This window comes from Microcaecilia unicolor, chromosome 3, assembly GCF_901765095.1.
Source record: "Microcaecilia unicolor chromosome 3, aMicUni1.1, whole genome shotgun sequence".
Lineage (NCBI taxonomy): Eukaryota > Metazoa > Chordata > Amphibia > Gymnophiona > Siphonopidae > Microcaecilia > Microcaecilia unicolor.
In genome coordinates, this window is record NC_044033.1 from 486,330,750 (window position 1) to 486,350,494 (window position 19,745).

Sequence of the window (19,745 nt, forward strand, 5' to 3'; positions counted from 1 at the left end):
GTAAACTATAGGAGCTAAAATCCTCTAAGAGGAAACCCCCTGCTCAACTGACCCTCCGAGGGAACTGAGGCAGGAGCTGGCTGAGAGGCACCACAGAAGAGCTGCATAGTCAATCAACCATCCAACTGGAGACAGAGAAAAATTCTGAGCATTTCAGGCTGCAAAATACCCTTAAGGAGCGAATTACATTGAACTATTTTTCTCTATCTCCTTCTGCTGGTAGATGTATATAACCCATTAGTCTGAACTGATCTGGTATGACAAGGACATGGTTATTGCCACAATATGGGTGACCCGCGGCATTATGCTCAGATGAGGGTCAGTTTCAATGCTTCTTCACTTCTGCTCAATACATGACATTGGTAGTGGTATAGGAGGTTACAAAAGAGGGAAACCTTTGCCTTCTTTGAAGTAATACTGGTGGATGTCTGATCCAATTGGGTTCTGTTGATGCTTGATGTCTCCTCAATGCTGATGCACCCCAAGTATGAAGAGCTGCTAAAGGATCCTGTGGTTTTAATACTGTTAAAAGTGAATTGGGCATTGATGATCCAAAGAGCTTTTCCTTCTGTTCTTTACAGCCATGGAGACATCTTCATGTCATCAGTAGATGTAGTTTAGGGTCCAGTACCTTGCTCTGGCCATTAATGAGACAGGTTAAAATTATGTGGACTAAAGGTCCAGCTCTGAGGAATTGAGTGGCCAGTTCTTGAGTAGCCAAAGCAGATTATGGTATCAATGTTTGTCTTACAAAGAACTCTGGACAAGAAAATGAGTTTGATTCAAAGACAGTGAAGTCTATCTCAACAGGAAGAAGGCGAGTACAGACAGAATGACTCTTAACAGAATTACCAGAACCAGTAGTTAACCATGAATTAACACAAAAAGGGAATGGGACTTGATACACCAACTTTCTGTGGTTACAATCAAAGCAGTTTACATATTATATACAGGTACTTAAGGAGAATAAGGGACTGCTTTTACTAACTGTATGCCTTAATGTACAATAAGGAGGAGAACTGAGTAGTAATGCAACCACAAGGTCCACACCTGGAAACACAGCAACAGGCCTATCATGTGTGAAAAGACTTCTGTAGGCAAACTCCAAAGGCCTTGCAATGATGTTTCCATAAAAAAAGGGATTGGAGCCTAGCAACAACAACAAACTCCAAAGGCCTTGCAATGATCTAATATAATAAAACGCACCGTGAACGTTCTAATGAGGACAACGTTCTGAAGTCACTCAAACATTTCTTAGGGTTCGTGGATTCGTGGTGTGAAGCCAGCCAGGCTGCCAGCCGTCTCTGCCCCGCCCTCGCGTCAAACGTCATGACGTCTAGGGCAAACGTCATGACGTCGACGGCGCAAAAAAAAAACCAACAAAAAACGCAGCGTCAGGGAAGGAGGCGGCGCTCCCAACGTCTCTAGCCTTCCCTTCGCTGTGTTCCGCCTTCTTCTGACATCAAGGATGAAGTCAGAAGAAGGCGGAACACAACGAAGGGAAGGCTAGTCGTCGGGAGCGCCGCCTCCTTCCCTGACGCTGCGCTGCCGGAACCGCCGCCACGGAGGTAAATTTAAAAAAAAAAAAGGGATGTAGGGGGAAGAGAAGAGGGTGGGCAGTTGAACAATGGGAGCGGGAGGGCAGAGGAGAAACGACAGCAAGGATGCGAAGGGGGGGGGGAAGAAGGGGGCGGGACATGCTGGGACATGGGAGACAGAAGAGCATGGATGCGAGGGGGGGGGGTCATGGAAGGGAGAGAGGGGAATTGCTGGAAAAGGATGAATGGAGGGGGCAGGGGACAGAGAAGCATGGATGGGCATGGATTGAGATGGCAGGGCTCAGGGAGAGAGGGAAATTGCTGGAAAAGGATGAATGGAGGGGGCAGGGGACAGAGAAGCATGGATGGGCATGGATTGAGATGGCAGGGCTCAGGGAGAGAGGGGAATTGCTGGAAAAGGATGAATGGAGGGGGCAGGGGACAGAGAAGCATGGATGGGCATGGATTGAGATGGCAGGGCTCAGGGAGAGAGGGGAATTGCTGGAAAAGGATGAATGGAGGGGGCAGGGGACAGAGAAGCATGGATGGGCATGGATTGAGATGGCAGGGCTCAGGGAGAGAGGGGAATTGCTGGAAAAGGATGAATGGAGGGGGCAGGGGACAGATGGGCATGGATTGGGAGGGCAAGGCTCACACTCTCTCTCTCATATACAATGTCTTTCTGACTCTCACTCTCACACACTCTGTCTCACAATGTATCACATTCACTCTCTATGTGCCACACAGTCACTCACACACTCGCTTGGTCTCATACACTCTCTCACAGAGAATCTGCATCTCACACACACTCTCTCTCTCGCACACACACACACACACACTTTCACACTGTGTCTCACATACACACTTGCACACACTCTCATTCTCACACACACTCTCACAAACACACTCACACCCAGACTCACTCTCTCTCTCACACACACACACTTTCACTCTGACTCTCACACAGTCACTCTCACATACACTCTCCCAAACATACACACTCCGAGGAAAACCTTGCTAGCGCCCGTTTCATTTGTGTCAGAAACGGGCCTTTTTTACTAGTGTTTCCATAAAAAAAGGAATTGGAGCCTAGCAACAACAACAAACTCCAAAGGCCTTGCAATGTTTCCATAAAAAAAGGGATTGGAGCCTAGCAACAACACTGTCATTGGTTGAACACCACAGCCTAGGACTGCATTTACTGGTTCAAGTTTCACTGTTGAAGCCAGTACCCCCTTCCAATCAACACTGGGAAGCAAATTTCAGATTTCTACTACTACTAATCATTTCTATAGCGCCACTAGACATACGAAGCACTGTATACATTATATACAGGTATCTTCTCTATCCTTAGGGGGTTCACAATCTACGTTTTTTGTACCTGGGGCAATGGAGGGTTAAGTGACTTGCCAAAGGACACAAGGAGCTGCAGTGGGAATCAAACCCAGGTAGCTGGGATCAAATCAAGATGTTGTGCTGACTATGAGACTTTAAAAAAGACCACGAGGGATTCCTCACCTGTTACATGAAATTTCCCACATGGCATTTTAGTTGGACTTCTGGAAAAACCATTCTAATTGGGAGGAGTCAAATGTATGATATGAAATGCACATGACTGGTCAATGATGAAAATGCAGATGTTACATTTTGTAACTGGACTTTAGAAATACCATTATCCTACTTCATTCTCAAGTGAAGCAGCATATGGTAATTGCCTGCAATGCAAACACAAATGAAACTTAAGAACCATCATGATTGCAAGCATCATTTCTGGGTACCCATATTGGATTTTTAGAATCTGTTTTTGTTTTTTTTTTTTTTCCTTCCTTTTCTAAACTATCTTGTTTTTGGAATGAATGTGTTAGGTCTTCCTTATTGTGATTTATGGAGTTTTTTTTCTACTACACTGCTTGTACGTTTTAATGCTGAAGACTTTCTTCTGAGAAAAGTCACTGAAAAAAAGATGGGAAAGTAAATTTGGGACAAAAAGTGTGGCCAAGCTGTCAAGGCTCCTGAAAAACATTTTGGAGAGGTGGATGCACTAAAAGAAGGAAACTTACAAATCACTTGCAAACCCTAAATAGGGAAACCTAAAAGGAAGAAAGAGAAAGGGAACAGGACTTGGAGGCAGATGCACTAAACGTTTTTCATCGTTAAATGAGCCCTCGGGGAAGAATTTCCGATCCTTTCCATGCACTTAAGCCTATTTTCCGACGACAGTAGCAGCTAACGAAAACGGAATGGAGATGAGCAATTAGTGTGAAAACCCCATTGAAACGACATGCACTAACCTTTTCCGATTGCCTTTACGCAGGAAAAAGGCAGGAAAACTAACGAGAGGTCTGGACCTCTCGTTAGGACAGCTCTGTGCCAGGAAAAAGTGTTAAGTGAAAAAATAAACAAACTTTGAGCCAATCCCAGCGCATTAGCAGAGCTAAAAGCGCTGTGATTGGTCCAAAGGACCTCAGAAAACACATAAAAAATAAAACTAAAAAAAGGATCGGGAGGGGGCAAGGGCGCTCATCAGGAGCGTCCTGTACGGACGGCCTTGCCCCCCCCCCCCCCGCCGCTGCTCCCCACTTTCCGCCGCTCCCCCCACCCCGAAAAAGCAAAATTGTAGCAGCCCCTGCCCCCCTCCCTTCCTCACTACTCTCAGCTCCGCCTCCCGACATCCTCCGTCTGTGCCCCGCCCCCTTTGGGGGTCGTCGCCGCCATTCCCCTTCTCCATCGGGCCCCCCTCCCTCTTACCGGGCCCGTGCAGCGCCTCTCTCCTCTGTCCGAAGGCGCTGCACGGGCAAGAAGAACGCTGAATCAGCTGATGCCTGCCTTCGCGATAGAGCGTCTTTCTCCTCCTGGGCCCGCCCCTTTCTGACGTCGGTAACCTACGTAGGTTACTGACGTCAGACAGGGGCGGGCGCAGCAGGAGAAAGACGCGCCATCGCGAAGGCAGGCATCAGCTGATTCAGCTTTCTTCTTGCCCGTGCAGCGCCTTCGGACAGAGGAGAGAGGCGCTGCACGGGCCCGGTAAGAGGGAGGGGGGCCCGATGGAGAAGGGGAATGGCGGCGACGACCCCCAAAGGGGGCGGGGCACAGACGGAGGATGTCGGGAGGCGGAGCTGAGAGTAGTGAGGAAGGGAGGGGGGCAGGGGCTGCTACAATTTTGCTTTTTCGGGGTGGGGGGAGCGGCGGAAAGTGGGAAGCAGCGGCGGGGGGGGGGGGGGGGGGGGCAAGGCCGTCCGTACAGGACGCTCCTGATGAGCGCCCTTGCCCCCTCCCGATCCTTTTTTTAGTTTTATTTTTTTATGTGTCAATTCAATTTGCCATGTGCTTGTGATTTGACTGTTTGTGGCATGCGCAGAGCAGCTAACATAACGCTTGGCTGCTCTGCGCATGATTTGGGGGCCGATTAACGATGTGTATTGTGATTCTTTGATACATTGTACGTTTCAATACCGATTCCAGCATGTGTGACTTTTTTTTTTGGTGCATTTTTCGTTATTTTAAAATCGTTAGGGACTTTAACGATTTAGATTTTTTTACGTTTGGTTGCTGCATCTGTCTCTTGATATACCACCTTTCTGTGGGTTACAATTATATACAGGTACTTATTTTGTACCTGGGACAATGGAAGGTTAAGTGACTAGGCTACTCCTCCACATAAAAAAAAATGAGGCAACTAGTGCTGTCTAGCTACAAAAAATTAACTCTGAGAATGAATTAAAAAAAATATTATAAATTTTACCATGATGGGAAGGCACTGTGGAAAACAGAGAACTGCAGCACAGGAACTATAGCATATGCACAGTAAGAGTTAAAACTTTACAGTTAGAAAAGCTAAGTGAGGAGCTTTCCTATGTCGGCTCTGTTAAATGTCATCACCCAACTATTAGGACATTCCATCCTGCTTGTCCTCCGAGAACAGAGAAATATTTTATTTATTTGTTACATTTGTATCCCACATTTCCCACCTATTTACTGACCCTTTGATAAGTAGTAATAGTAATTTGACATTTTACTTTTGATAAGTAAAGGAAAATCAATACCTTCGTTTTTCTCACTGAGGTTCCTGGCAAATCAGCATCTTTCTCTTCTTCCTTTTAACAAAAAAGCAGGAATCACATAAATATTGTGCCGTAGTACCTGTGCAATTTAAAACATTACTAAATGATACATATTAGATTAGCAATGACATGGTAAAATTAGTGGATTTTATGAAATATTTCTACAGAAAGTCTATACAACTGATGTTTACATGTTTGTAAACAATTACTGAAGACTTGATCCTCAGATACAAAATAGAAGAAAACCTCTCAGTAAACCGGGCCCTCAATCAGTGTGTAGGGGGAAAAATAGCAATCAGATGACAACACAAAACATTTTCATTCATACGTGATGAATCTGAACCCTATTACACCTAGGCTTGCCAAATGGTTCCAGAATTGACAAGTGGGGTTTATCCAGTTCTGGGTTCACTCCAACACACAAACTTGTAATCTTACTTTTCTTAAGGAATGCAGTTGTGAAATCAGAACTCTAAGATCCTGCATCCAACAAGGTAAACTCAGGACTAGATCAACCCTACTAGGCAAATCTGGAAGCTGTTAGTAACTAAAGGTCATTCCATTAAACACTAACAGTAAAAAAAAAAAAAAAAAAATCAGGCAAGCCGTGCCCTCCACCTACAAAAAAAATGAACTCTGTGAGGAAGGAGGGTATTCCTTGTTGGCTTTTCTAGGAATGCACAGGGTTTCCCATGTAGTCCCTAAAATCCTATATGATACCTTAAAGAAGCCAACTGCAAAATGGGAGGAAGGAGGGAATGTGTGGCTGATTAACCTGCTGTCTAAAGAGAATACCTATATGAAAAAGCAACTTGGTTTTCCCAGTTGATAAATAGGATGAATCAGCCACACAAGTGGAAACTTATAACTAAGGGGGTCTTTTACAAAGGTGTGGTAGCGTTTTTAGCGCATGCAAATGATTAGCATGCAATAAATGCTAGAGACACCCACAGGAATATATGAGCATTTCTAGTGTTTAGTGAATGCTAAAAATGCTAGCACACCTTTGTAAAAGGACCCCCAAGTGTTATATTCTCATAAAAAGGGGAAAGATAATGAACTGCTAATGGATGGAAGAACAAATTTTTGTGGGGCAAGCCCTTTTACAATCTATCTAATCTGCTGTGTATTGTGTTGGTCATTTTTTCTTTCTTGTTTTCAAAGCCATATTAGTTCTGTCTTTTCATGGTTATTGCTTAATGAAGACATCTAATGGTTGAAATAAGGGACCAAGCTTTCAGATTTCTAGAAAGCTTTGGCATAAACACTGTCACTATTGGGGAAGTTACAGGACGGGGACAGACAGGTAGTTGTGAAAAAAGGCATTATGGCACAAGAAGGAAAACTGCCAGGTTCAAAAACGTTCCAAGAAAAACTAATCTAAACACAACTCTCTGATAATTAATTGGTCCAAATGGACCTCTGCAGATGTGCTTTGACTTTTGGCCTTAGACACTTCTTTATTTGGACAAGTGTTTATGTATAAAAATAATAGTACAGATAAAACATATATTGTTATAAAATCATGTGATAGTAAGAAAATATACTATCTGTAGTATCTTACCTCCTCAGAGTCAGACAAAACTTTCTTCTTCATGCTGTTGTACAGTGGAATTATATCATAGCAAGACTGGTCTCTGCACAGAAATAAATACACTTTCATTTTACAATATCCACTCTTTTCTCCCTACTGAAAAACACTATTCAATGAAATGGTCAAATCCCATTTTAAAAGAGGATACCAGTGCAGATTTTTGAAAATTTGTTAAAAAGTTTAAAAACAAATTCAGTCACTATAGGAAGAAGGTTCTTACACCATGAGAGTAAGTTTAAGTGCTTTGAAAATGAGCCCCATGGTGTCTGCTATCATTTATTTTATGAAAAGTTCTGATTAGTTATACAAATTACTACTAATGCTAGGGTTCTATTAGTTGCTTCCTATACGAAAACCAAAAAAAAATATAAGAGAATGCTGAGCATAATCGTCCTTTGGTCTGGTTCAATTTTGAAACACAGAAGATACTGGCAAGCATAGGAGCCGACTCTGTGAGTGCTTGAGCACCCCCAATATTGAAAAAATTCCTTGCAGGTTTCCAAGGAGGAGTTATTTTCATTGGGCTTAACACCCTCAATAATTTTGAAAAGTTGGCTCCTATACTGGCAAGTAAGACTCACCTGGTTATTTGTGCCTACCTACATACTCGTAGCTTTTATGTAATCTTTGCCTTTTTTGTTCCCTTGTTCTTTCATTAAGGTTCATCTTTCTCTTTCTTGCTCATACTTTACCAATGCTTTAGCAAAAGGCTCAAGTAATCATGCAATTCCTAGATTCTACCTATAAAAGAACACACATTTAGATAAAGTAGGTTGTGATCTTAACATGTATTTTGCAATGTTGCATTCCTCAACAACTGTTACATAGAAACATAGAAAAATGAAGGCAGAGAAAAACCATATAACTGAATCAGTCTGCCCATCCATGCCATCTACTATGCCATCCTCTCCTTTAGGGGCCCTTTTACTAAACAACTACCTTTATTCACTACAAAAGGTAGCCTGTGGCAGTGCAACAACATCATTTGAGCGGGTGCTGGGCCATTTTTTAACCACGTCCTGGAGAAGGGGTCTTTTTTTAAGGGGCCAGAAAATGAAAATGCGACAAAATGAAAACCAGGACGCGTCCATTTGCAGACTAAGACCTTACTACCACCCACTGACTTAGCGGTAAGCTCTCACGTGCTACCTGGACAGTAAGCATGCAGCGCGCGTCAACTGCTGTTAACTGCTGGGTAACGCCTTGAGGTAGAAAATATTTTCTATCGCGTATTTTTGGCATGTGTCAAATAGTAACAGAAGGAACTTCCAAGGGCATAATGTTCTTACTAACTGCCCCTCCATCTTTGCTGGAAGATGTGGTAACAGCAGTTAGCATATCTGTTTTTTTAAAAAGGTTTGGACAAATTCCTGGATGTAGACATGGGAAGCAATTGCTTGCCCTGGGAATTGTAGTATGGAGTGTTGCCATGATTTGGGTTTCTGCCAGGATACTGGGCTAGATGGACCACTGGTCTGACCCAGTACGGCTACTCTTATGTTCTTAATCTGTGACACAGGGGTAGATGTTGAGGAATTCACAAATGTATCCATAGGACCTTGCGTTTTTATTCGAGGTGTTGCTATTTCCTTCACAACCCCTTTCCATTTCCCCATATCACTGAAGTTCAACAAACCTCTAAGCAAAAGGCTACAAGAAAAGGAGAAGGGTAGAAAATAGTACCTGATAATATTCTAAGTTAGTAAATACTCCACCCAGATCCTGAAAAGTCTACAATACTTCTCAGTTGCTCAAAAGGGGCATGACCTGCCGCTTTGGGCACGTGACCATGGGCAGCATACCGCAGCAGCTATCATACTTGAAGGAGGCAAAAGTTGCGGGCCCTCTGATGTCACCGGAGTGTCAAGCAGCTGGTAACTATTCCCGCTATTGATGGCTTCAGTGTCCTTCTGGATTTTTTCACAGCAGCTCCAATCTGGGCTCAGGTAAGCTCTCCTTCCTCCACAAACAGTGCGGCAGCTCTCAAACGTGAAGGAGGCAAAAGGGGCGGACATCTGATGTCACTGGAGCGTTGGGCAGCTGGTAACTATTCCTGCTATTGATGGCTTCGGCATCCTTCCAGAACCCTTCCACAGAATCTCCAATCTGGGCTCAGGCAATGTCTCCTTCCTTCTAAATGGGTACATTTTTAACCCTAGTTTAAAGCTAGAGAAGGCTTCATTACAGAGGGAGTCGTTCCATAAGGTGAGCACTACAACATTAAACATAGACTTAAGAAATGCATTCTGAAAAATCTGATGGAAAGAGGGAATAGCTAAAAGATTCTGACTAGAAGAACAAAGAGTAAGAGAGGTAACGTAAAGGATTAATTACCCCGAGAGAAACAATGGTAAACCTGTGTGAAGAATTATATGTACCAAATGCAACATTTTAAATTCTAGTCTGTAATGCACATGGAGCCACTGTTCTAACTGTAACAATGGTTATGCAGATGACATTACTGTTTTAATTCCTTCTCACAAAAAGTGCTATCAGTTATTCAAAAATGTACTCTATTGATTGAAGCCTGAATGGTGAGACAATGTAAAGTTGAATACTGAAAAAACTAAGTTTCTTCTTGTTGATAAAAATCCTGATTCTAATTATACATCACTCCCTATAGGGCAACATAATTACACTCGTTCATCTACCACAAAGATATTAGGATATTTTTATTGATCAAACTCTATTGTTTGATGCTCGGCTTAACTCTGTAACTAAAAAATCCTTTAATCTTATGTGGAAACTTTGTAGGTTATGCCAATTTGTTTCCTTAGATCAGTTTAGATTACTGGCTCAGGTTTTGATCCTGTCGACACTGGATTATTGCAATCTTATTTATTTAGCTGCACCTAAACATAAATTAAAGAAGCTACAAACAATCCAGAACACAGCAGTTACATTAATTTTCTCACTTAAAAAATTTGATAGTATTTCAGATTATGTCATTTTTGCATTGGCTGCCTATTGAGGCCAGAATTTATTTTAAAATGTTTGTGCTTTCTTTATAGAAGTTTGAATGGTTTATATGTATGATCATTTTTTTCTGTTGAATACTGCTAGAAATGATCATTCTAGGGGGGTCTTTTACTAAGCTGCGTTATCATTTTTAGCTCACTGTAGAAATCAGCTGGCGATAAATGCCCATTATATTCCTATGGGTGTCTCTGTGTTTACTGCCAACTGATTTCTACTGCAAGCTAAAAGCGCTACCGCAGCTTAGTAAAAGACCCTCTGAAGTTAAATTTTTTTTTTGCTTTTCTTCTAAGAAAGGAAAAAAAGAGATTAAAGTTAGTTGATTATTTTCATACTAAGCTGCCAAGCATGGAAGGGAAATAACTGCTATCACGAGGGTCTTATCTAGTTATTTAGATTATAGAAAGTGGATAACTTTATTTCAAAGATATTTTATATACTCAATGTTGATTATCACGCTGATGTAAAGCGAATGCTACATACCTGTAGAAGGTATTCTCCGAGCACAGCAGGCTGATTTTTCTCACTGATGGGTGACGTCCACGGCAGCCCCTCCAATCGGAACACTTTTCTAGCAAAGTCCTTTGCTAGTCCTCGCGCGCCGATGCGCACCGCGCATGCGTGGCCGTCTTCCCGCCCGAACCGGCTCGTGTTCGTCAGTCCCATATGTAGCAAAACAAAGGCAAGGGAAGACACAACTCCAAAGGGGAGGCGGGCGGGTTTGTGAGAACAATCAGCCTGCTATCCTCGGAGAATACCTTCTACAGGTATGTAGCATTCGCTTTCTCCGAGGACAAGCAGGCTGCTTGTTCTCACTGATGGGGTATCCCTAGCCCCCAGGCTCACTCAAAACAACAACCATGGTCAATTGGGCCTCGCAACGGTGAGGACATAACTGAGATTGACCTAACAACTTATCCAACTAACTGAGAGTGCAGCCTGGAACAGAATAAACATGGGCCTAGGGGGGGTGGAGTTGGATTCTAAACCCTGAACAGATTCTGAAGCACTGACTGCCCGAACCGAATGTCGCGTCGGGTATCCTGCTGCAGGCAGTAATGAGATGTGAATGTGTGGACAGATGACCACGTCGCAGCTTTGCAAATTTCTTCAATGGAGGCTGACTTCAAGTGGGCTACCGACGCAGCCATGGCTCTAACATTATGAGCAGTGACATGACCCTCAAGAGCCAGCCCCGCCTGGGCGTAAGTGAAGGAAATGCAATCTGCTAGCCAATTGGATATGGTGCGTTTCCCTACAGCCACTCCCCTCCTATTGGGATCAAAAGAAACAAACAATTGGGCGGACTGTCTGTTGGGCTGTGTCCGCTCCAGGTAGAAGGCCAATGCTCTCTTGCAGTCCAATGTGTGCAGCTGACGTTCAGCAGGGCAGGAATGAGGACGGGGAAAGAATGTTGGCAAGACAATTGACTGGTTCAGATGGAACTCCGATACAACCTTTGGCAAGAACTTAGGGTGAGTGCGGAGGACTACTCTGTTATGATGAAATTTGGTGTAAGGGGCCTGGGCTACCAGGGCCTGCAGCTCACTGACTCTACGAGCTGAAGTAACTGCCACCAAGAAAATGACCTTCCAGGTCAAGTACTTCAGATGGCAGGAGTTCAGTGGCTCAAAAGGAGGTTTCATCAGCTGGGTGAGAACGACATTGAGATCCCATGACACTGTAGGAGTTTGACAGGGGGCTTTGACAAAAGCCAACCTCTCATGAAGCGAACAACTAAAGGCTGTCCTGAGATCGGCTTACCTTCCACACGGTAATGGTATGCACTGATTGCACTAAGGTGAACCCTTACAGAGTTGGTCTTGAGACCAGACTCAGACAAGTGCAGAAGGTATTCAAGCAGGGTCTGTGTAGGACAAGAGCGAGGATCTAGGGCCTTGCTGTCACACCAGACGGCAAACCTCCTCCATAGAAAGAAGTAACTCCTCTTAGTGGAATCTTTCCTGGAAGCAAGCAAGATGCGGGAGACACCCTCTGACAGACCCAAAGAGGCAAAGTCTACGCTCTCAACATCCAGGCCGTGAGAGCCAGAGACCGGAGGTTGGGATGCAGAAGCGCCCCTTCGTCCTGTGTGATGAGGGTCGGAAAACACTCCAATCTCCACGGTTCTTCGGAGGATAACTCAAGAAGGAGAGGGAACCAGATCTGACGCGGCCAAAAAGGAGCAATCAGAATCATGGTGCCTTGGTCTTGCTTGAGTTTCAACAAAGTCTTCCCCACCAGAGGTATGGGAGGATAAGCATACAGCAGGCCATCCCCCCAATCCAGGAGGAAGGCATCCGATGCCAGTCTGCCGTGGGCCTGAAGCCTGGAACAGAACTGAGGGACCTTGTGGTTGGCTCGAGATGCAAAGAGATCTACCAAGGGGGTGCCCCACACCTGGAAGATCTGGTGCACCACTCGGGAGTTGAGCGACCACTTGTGAGGTTGCATAATCCTGCTCAACCTGTCGGCCAGACTGTTGTTTACGCCTGCCAGGTATGTGACCTGGAGCACCATGCCGTGACGGCGAGCCCAGAGCCACATGCTGACGGCTTCCTGACACAGGAGGCGAGATCCGGTGCCCCCCTGCTTGTTGATGTAATACATGGCAACCTGGTTGTCTGTCTGAATTTGGATAATTTGGTGGGACAGCCGATCTCTGAAAGCCTTCAGAGCGTTCCAGACCGCTCGTAACTCCAGGAGATTGATCTGCAGATCGCGTTCCTGGAGGGACCAGCTTCCCTGGGTGTGAAGCCCATCGACATGAGCTCCCCACCCCAGGAGAGACGCATCTGTAGTCAGCACTTTTTGTGGCTGAGAAATTTGGAAAGGATGTCCCAGAGTCAGATTGGACCAAATCGTCCACCAATACAGGGATTTGAGAAAACTCGTGGACAGGTGGATTACGACTTCTAGATCCCCAGCAGCCTGAAACCACTGGGAAGCTAGGGTCCATTGAGGAGATCTCATGTGAAGGTGGGCCATGGGAGTCACATGAACTGTGGAGGCTATGTGGCCCAGCAATCTCAACATCTGCCGAGCTGTGACCTGCTGGGACGCTCGCACCCGCGAGACAAGAGACAACAAGTTGTTGGCTCTCGCCTCTGGGAGATAGGCACGAGCCGTCCGAGAATCCAGCAGAGCTCCTATGAATTCGAGTTTCTGCACTGGGAGAAGGTGGGACTTTGGATAATTTATCACAAACCCCAGTAGCTCAAGGAGGCGAATAGTCATCTGCATGGACTGTAGAGCTCCTGCCTCGGATGTGTTCTTCACCAGCCAATCGTCGAGATATGGGAACACGTGTACCCCCAGCCTGCGAAGTGCTGCTGCTACTACAGCCAAGCACTTCGTGAACACTCTGGGCGCAGAGGCGAGCCCAAAGGGTAGCACACAGTACTGGAAGTGACGTGTGCCCAGCTGAAATCGCAGATACTGTCTGTGAGTTGGCAGTATCGGGATATGAGTGTAGGCGTCCTTCAAGTCCAGAGAGCATAGCCAATCGTTTTCGTGAATCATGGGAAGAAGGGTGCCCAGGGAAAGCATCCTGAACTTTTCTTTGACCAGATATTTGTTCAGGGCCATTAGGTCTAGGATGGGACGCATCCCCCGTTTTCTTTTCCACAAGGAAGTACCAGGAATAGAATCCCAGCCCTTCCTGACCGGATGGCACGGGCTCGACCGCATTGGCGCTGAGAAGGGCGGAGAGTTCCTCTGCAAGTACCTGCTTGTGTTGGAAGCTGTAAGACTGAGCTCCCGGTGGACAATTTGGAGGTTTTGAGGCCAAATTGAGGGTGTATCCTTGCCGGACTATTTGGAGAACCCACTGATCGGAGGTTATGAGAGGCCACCTTTGGTGAAAAGCTTTCAACCTCCCTCCGACCGGCAGGTCGCCCGGCACTGAACTTGGATGTCGGCTATGCTCTGCTGGAGCCAGTCAAAAGCTCGTCCCTTGCTTTTGCTGGGGAGCCGAGGGGCCTTGCTGAGGTGCACGCTGCTGACGAGAGCGAGCGCGCTGGGGCTTAGCCTGGGCCGCAGGCTGTTGAGAAGGAGGATTGTACCTACGCTTACCAGAAGAGTAGGGAACAGTCTTCCTTCCCCCAAAAAATTGTCTACCTGTAGAGGTAGAAGCTGAAGGCTGCCGGCGGGAGAACTTGTCGAAAGCGGTATCCCGCTGGTGGAGCTGCTCTACCACCTGTTCGACTTTCTCTCCAAAAATGTTATCCGCACGGCAAGGCGAGTCCGCAATCCGCTGTTGGATCCTATTCTCCAGGTCGGAGGCACGCAGCCATGAGAGTCTGCGCATCACCACACCTTGAGCAGCGGCCCTGGACGCAACATCAAAGGTGTCATACACCCCTCTGGCCAGGAATTTTCTGCACGCCTTCAGCTGCCTGACCACCTCCTGAAATGGCTTGGCTTGCTCAGGGGGGAGCTTGTCCACCAAGCCCGCCAACTGCCGCACATTGTTCCGCATATGTATGCTCGTGTAGAGCTGGTAGGACTGAATTTTGGCCACGAGCATAGAAGAATGGTATGCCTTCCTCCCAAAGGAGTCCAAGGTTCTAGAGTCCTTGCCCGGGGGCGCCAAAGCATGCTCCCTAGAACTCTTGGCCTTCTTTAGGGCCAAATCCACAACTCCAGAGTCATGAGGCAACTGAGTGCGCATCAGCTCTGGGTCCCCATGGATCCGGTACTGGGACTCGATCTTCTTGGGAATGTGGGGATTAGTTAGAGGCTTGGTCCAGTTCGCCAGCAATGTCTTTTTGAGGACATGATGCATGGGTACCTTGGACGCTTCCTTAGGTGGAGAAGGATAGTCCAGGAGCTCAAACATTTCAGTCCTGGGCTCGTCCTCCACAACCACCGGGAAGGGGATGGCTGTAGACATCTCCCGGACAAAGGAAGCGAAAGACAGGCTCTCGGGAGGAGACAGCTGCCTTTCAGGAGAGGGAGTGGGATCAGAAGGAAGACCCTCAGACTCCTCGTCAGAGAAATATCTGATGTCTTCTTCTTCTTCCCACGAGGCCTCACCAGCGGTGTCAGACACAAGTTCACGGACCTGTGTCTGCAACCTTGCCCGGCTCGACTCCGTGGAACCACGGCCACGGTGGGAGCGTCGAGAGGTAGACTCCCTCGCCCGCACCGGCGAAGCTCCCTCCGCCGACGTAGTCGGGGAGCCTTCCTGGGAGGCGCCCGCAGTCGGTACCGCAAGCGGCACCGATGTCGGAGACCTCACCCCGGACAATGGGCCAGCCGGCGCCTCGCTCGACGGTACCGGTGGCGCAAGCACCCCCGGTACCGGAGGGGTAGGGCGCAACAGCTCTCCCAGAATCTCTGGGAGAACGGCCCGGAGGCTCTCGTGCAGAGCGGCTGTAGAAAAAGACATGGAAGCCGATGCAGGAGTCGATGTCAGAACCTGTTCCGGGCTGTCCAGAGTGGAGCGCATCGACACCTCTTGAATAGAGGGCGAGCGGTCCTCTCGGTGCCGATGCTTACTGGGTGCCGACTCCCTCGGCGACCCAGAGCTCTCGGTGCCGACACGGGAAGGGGACCGGTGACGCTGCTTCTTCGATTTTTTGGACCGAAGCACGTCACCGGAGCTTCCCGGCACCGACGAGGAGGACGTAGAATCCAGCCGTCTCTTCCTCGGGACCGAGGCCGAAGAGGGTCGGTCTCGGCGGGGCTGTACCGCAGGAGCCCTCAGGGTAGGGGGAGACCCACCCGAAGGCTCACCGCCACCAGCAGGGGAATGGACAGCCCTCACCTGCACTCCAGACGAAGCACCACCGTCCGACGACATCAGCAGACGAGGAGGTCTCGATACCACCGACGCCGACGCAGCCCTCCGATGTCGCCCCGATGCAGAGGGCCGATGCCTCGATGCACTCGATGCAATCGGGGGCGAGGATGAAGGTCCGGGCGCCGACGACGTCGAAGCAGTCGATACTCCCGGTGCCGATGCCGACAAAGAGCCCGAGAACAAAACGTTCCACTGGGCTAACCTCGCTACCTGAGTCCGCTTTTGCAAAAGAGAACACAGACTACAGGCCTGAGGGCGGTGCTCAGCCCCCAGACACTTAAGACACGACGCGTGCCTGTCAGTGAGCGAGATTACCCGGGCGCACTGGGTGCACTTCTTAAAGCCGCTGGAAGACTTCGATGTCATGGGCGGAAAAATCGCGCCGGCGAGATCAAAACTCGAAATGGCGAAAATGGCACCGCAAAAATAGGGGGAAGAAAAACTTCGACCGAGGCCTAAATAGGGCCTACCCCGACGACGAAAGAAAACTTACCGGGGCAAAACTAGAAGTACGGGAAGGGAGAAAACCAAAAGGTCTCCTTCCGACAGCTTTTTTTTTTTTTGAAGAACGAAGTCGATAAACGACGCGCGAGGTCAACTTTGGGGCACGAACGGCGAAACACGACCGTACCGAGCTCGGACAAAAGAAGACTGGCCGGCACGAGCCGGTTTGGGCGGGAAGACGGCCGCGCATGCGCGGTGCGCATCGGCGCGTGATGACTAGCAAAGGACTTTGCTAGAAAGTGTTCCGATTGGAGGGGCTGCCGTGGACTTCACCCATCAGTGAGAACAAGCAACCTGCTTGTCCTCGGAGAACCTATGCTCTCTCATTCTAGAGCTTTCTTTCAATTAAAAAAGGCTCACCCCTTCCTGTGCATTTATGCCACATAGGTATTTAAACATCTTTATCATATCTCCCCTCTCCTGTCTTTCTTCCAAGTGAGTTACTAAGATGGTTTATTTTCTCCAGTGCTGTAAAGATTTGCAGGGGATGACTTTCTGAACTCATCTGCTTCCATTTCCCACTCCGTACCCTCTAGTTTAAATGACTAGAAGTATATTGTCTGAATTTCTCAGCATGGATCTCTTTCCTGTCACAGAGATATAACCCATCATCACAATATAGACTTTTGTTTTCCTGTATATTGGGCAATACTCCTATATATCTAAAGCCTTCTTGATGACACCAGGTTTTGAGCTAGCTATTGAACTTCTCTATATTATGTATTTTTTTTCTCTCCTTTTACATAGGGAGTTAGCACTTCAGAAAAAGCTACAGTCCATGTTATTTGTCTCCAGGTTAATTACAACAGTAACATTAGAATCCTTACTCTGTTCTCTGATCACATTATTTGGTTGGTATTTCTGCTAGCTGAGGATCCTGGAAGGCATGTCACTTTGGGCCAGATGCACTAAAAAATCGTTAAAACCCTTCCCTTTCCAATTCCCTTAGCAAATCGGTAAGGAACGGGCATGCATCAAGGAAAAGGAATGCAAATGAGCTGCTCGTTGTAGCTCACTTGCATTCTCTATTCCATCGGTAACCAGTCGGCCAGTTGAGCATGCGTAGAGCATCCAAGCGTTATGCTGGCTGCTCTGCGCATGCCAAATACGTCCAAAAAGTGCCTAACAGCCATGTAAAAAAAAAAAAAAAAAACAAGCTGCATGTCCCAAGTCCTCGTGAGGGACTTAAATTTTTTTTTTTAAAGTTATGGCACCTTCGCAATGTCTGTGGCCGTCCCTGTGCCGACCGGGAAAGGAAGACGCCGTGCCGCTCACCCTCTCCACAGCCTGCTGCAGGAAGGCTCCGATGCGGCTCGATCCTAGCAAGAGAGTGCAGTTGAGGATGTCCATCCAAAAAGAAGTCCTTTTTGGACGTCCTCCCCCCTCGCTGTGATTGGCTCAGAGACTTCCAGGTCTCTCAGCTGAGTGGACATCCAAAAAGGCCGTTTTTATTATTGCCGGGGGGGGGGGGGGGGGGGGACGTCCAAAAAGGACGTCTTTTTGGATGGATGTCCTCAACTGCACTCTCCTGCTAGGATCGAGCCGCATCGGAGCCTTCCTGCAGCAGGCCGTGGAGGGGGTGGCAGCACGGCGTCTTCCTTTCGGGCGGCAAAGGTTTTTATTAAGTGAAGGACGTCCAAAAAGGACGTCCCTGACGATATTTTTTTCTTCCGATTTGCCCCAACGAGAGGTGTAGACCTCCCGTTAGGTTTTTTGATGGTAAGTGGATCGGAAAACTGTAGTGCTTCTCATTATAATAGCCTTGCAACGGTAGTGCAGCTCATTATAATAGCCTTTGGATCATCTGCATTCCGTTTTCTTTGGCTGCTACCATGATCAGAAAATGGCTCGGAGAAGCCTTTAGTGCATGCCACGGTTTACTGGTTGATTGGTTGGAATGAGCTTGAATATCTGTACTATGATAAGGAATACCAATCAGCAAGATTACTCGATTGCCACTTGATTGAATAATATTGTTTGCCTACCGGGATGACTATATAGGAACAGAAGGGGTGGGAAATGGTGGGTGGAATTTTAAGTGAGAAAATCTGCTCACTCAAAAAATTAACACCACAAAATGGTAATAAGCAATCAGCGCCATTTTAGAAGCATGCACTTGGGTTTGAGACACGAATATCCTGACTTTCTAAAATGGAGACTTAGATATCTATGTAAGATATAAGTTTAAGTGTCGGTTTATGCACATCTCAAACATGAACAGGAGCTGTAAAATGAGAGCCTGTATGTTTGAAGTACCACTATTAAAGTTATATTGCAGGAGCTAGCAGAAAGAGTAAAACCGTTAATTTAAGATGATACCTTTAATACAGAAAAACCTAAGTAGAGCAGTTATTGTTTTAAGACCTCCCTGGGATAAGTGAAAAACTCACTACAGAAGAATCATGGGACAGCATTTAAGCAGGTCCTGATTTTTAATGGCACAGACGGTAGACCTTTTCTATAGGGTTTACTCATGGAAGGCTTTCTTACAGAAATTAACAGTTGTACTTGCTGAAGGAGGTTTAAGGATGAAACTTAATGGTTGCTAAACATCCAAGCTCTCAAGGCTACAAATAAAATGCTGTGATGTTCTAGGGTTTCCTGATCCTGGGTGGTCAATTTGAAGACAGTTTTAGTCTTACGGGTTCTTTCTATTAGTAGTCCTAGCCAATATGAGGTTACGAGGATTCTCTTCTCTGTGTTTGAATAAGTTTCTGGATACTACAGGAACTACAAGAAATGCATATATGAAATTCAACATTCTACCTACTATTACAACATTGTACACTATTCTGCTCTTATTTGGTTTCCTGAAATAGAAATACCGTAGGCTTCTAGTTCTAGTAGGATACAAAGGGATCAGGGATGTTCCCATTTTCAAAAGTTTGCTGCATTGCTATCTAGAGACTATTTATGCAGCGATGGTGCTTGAGTGAGCCTCTCCCAGCTGATTCTGCATTCTGCCCATGCAAGGCCTGTGTTTCTATTGGGTGATCATCATCAGCTTGTAAAGTTGTACAATAAATATATAGCACCATGTCAGATGCTAGCAACTCTTAAAGACTATCTGTAAACTTCCTTTTTGTTAACTCAGAAAAAGCCATGACTGTTAGGTACATCTGTTCAGTGAATGCAAAAGACAAAGGCTACCTTTAACATTCCTCTTACTCCAGTAAGCAATCTTTAGGTGCACAGCTTCTTTCCAGTAAGAGTACATAAGAACATAAGAGTAGCCAATGGTCCATCTAGCCCAGTATCCTGTTTTC

General features: G+C 46.5%; 1 protein-coding gene across 1 annotated transcript in view; it reads right to left on the bottom strand.

Annotated features, from left to right (window-relative positions):
- PHIP (pleckstrin homology domain interacting protein) overlaps window positions 1–19,745 on the bottom strand; it is an 863,049-nt gene that overhangs the window by 116,438 nt on the left and 726,866 nt on the right. The window contains exons 32-33 of the mRNA XM_030199061.1: window positions 7,164–7,236; window positions 5,582–5,632 (exon numbers count right to left, since the gene is read on the bottom strand). Of these exons, the coding sequence (XP_030054921.1) occupies window positions 5,582–5,632; window positions 7,164–7,236 (124 nt within the window). The remainder of the gene's footprint in view (window positions 1–5,581; window positions 5,633–7,163; window positions 7,237–19,745) is intronic.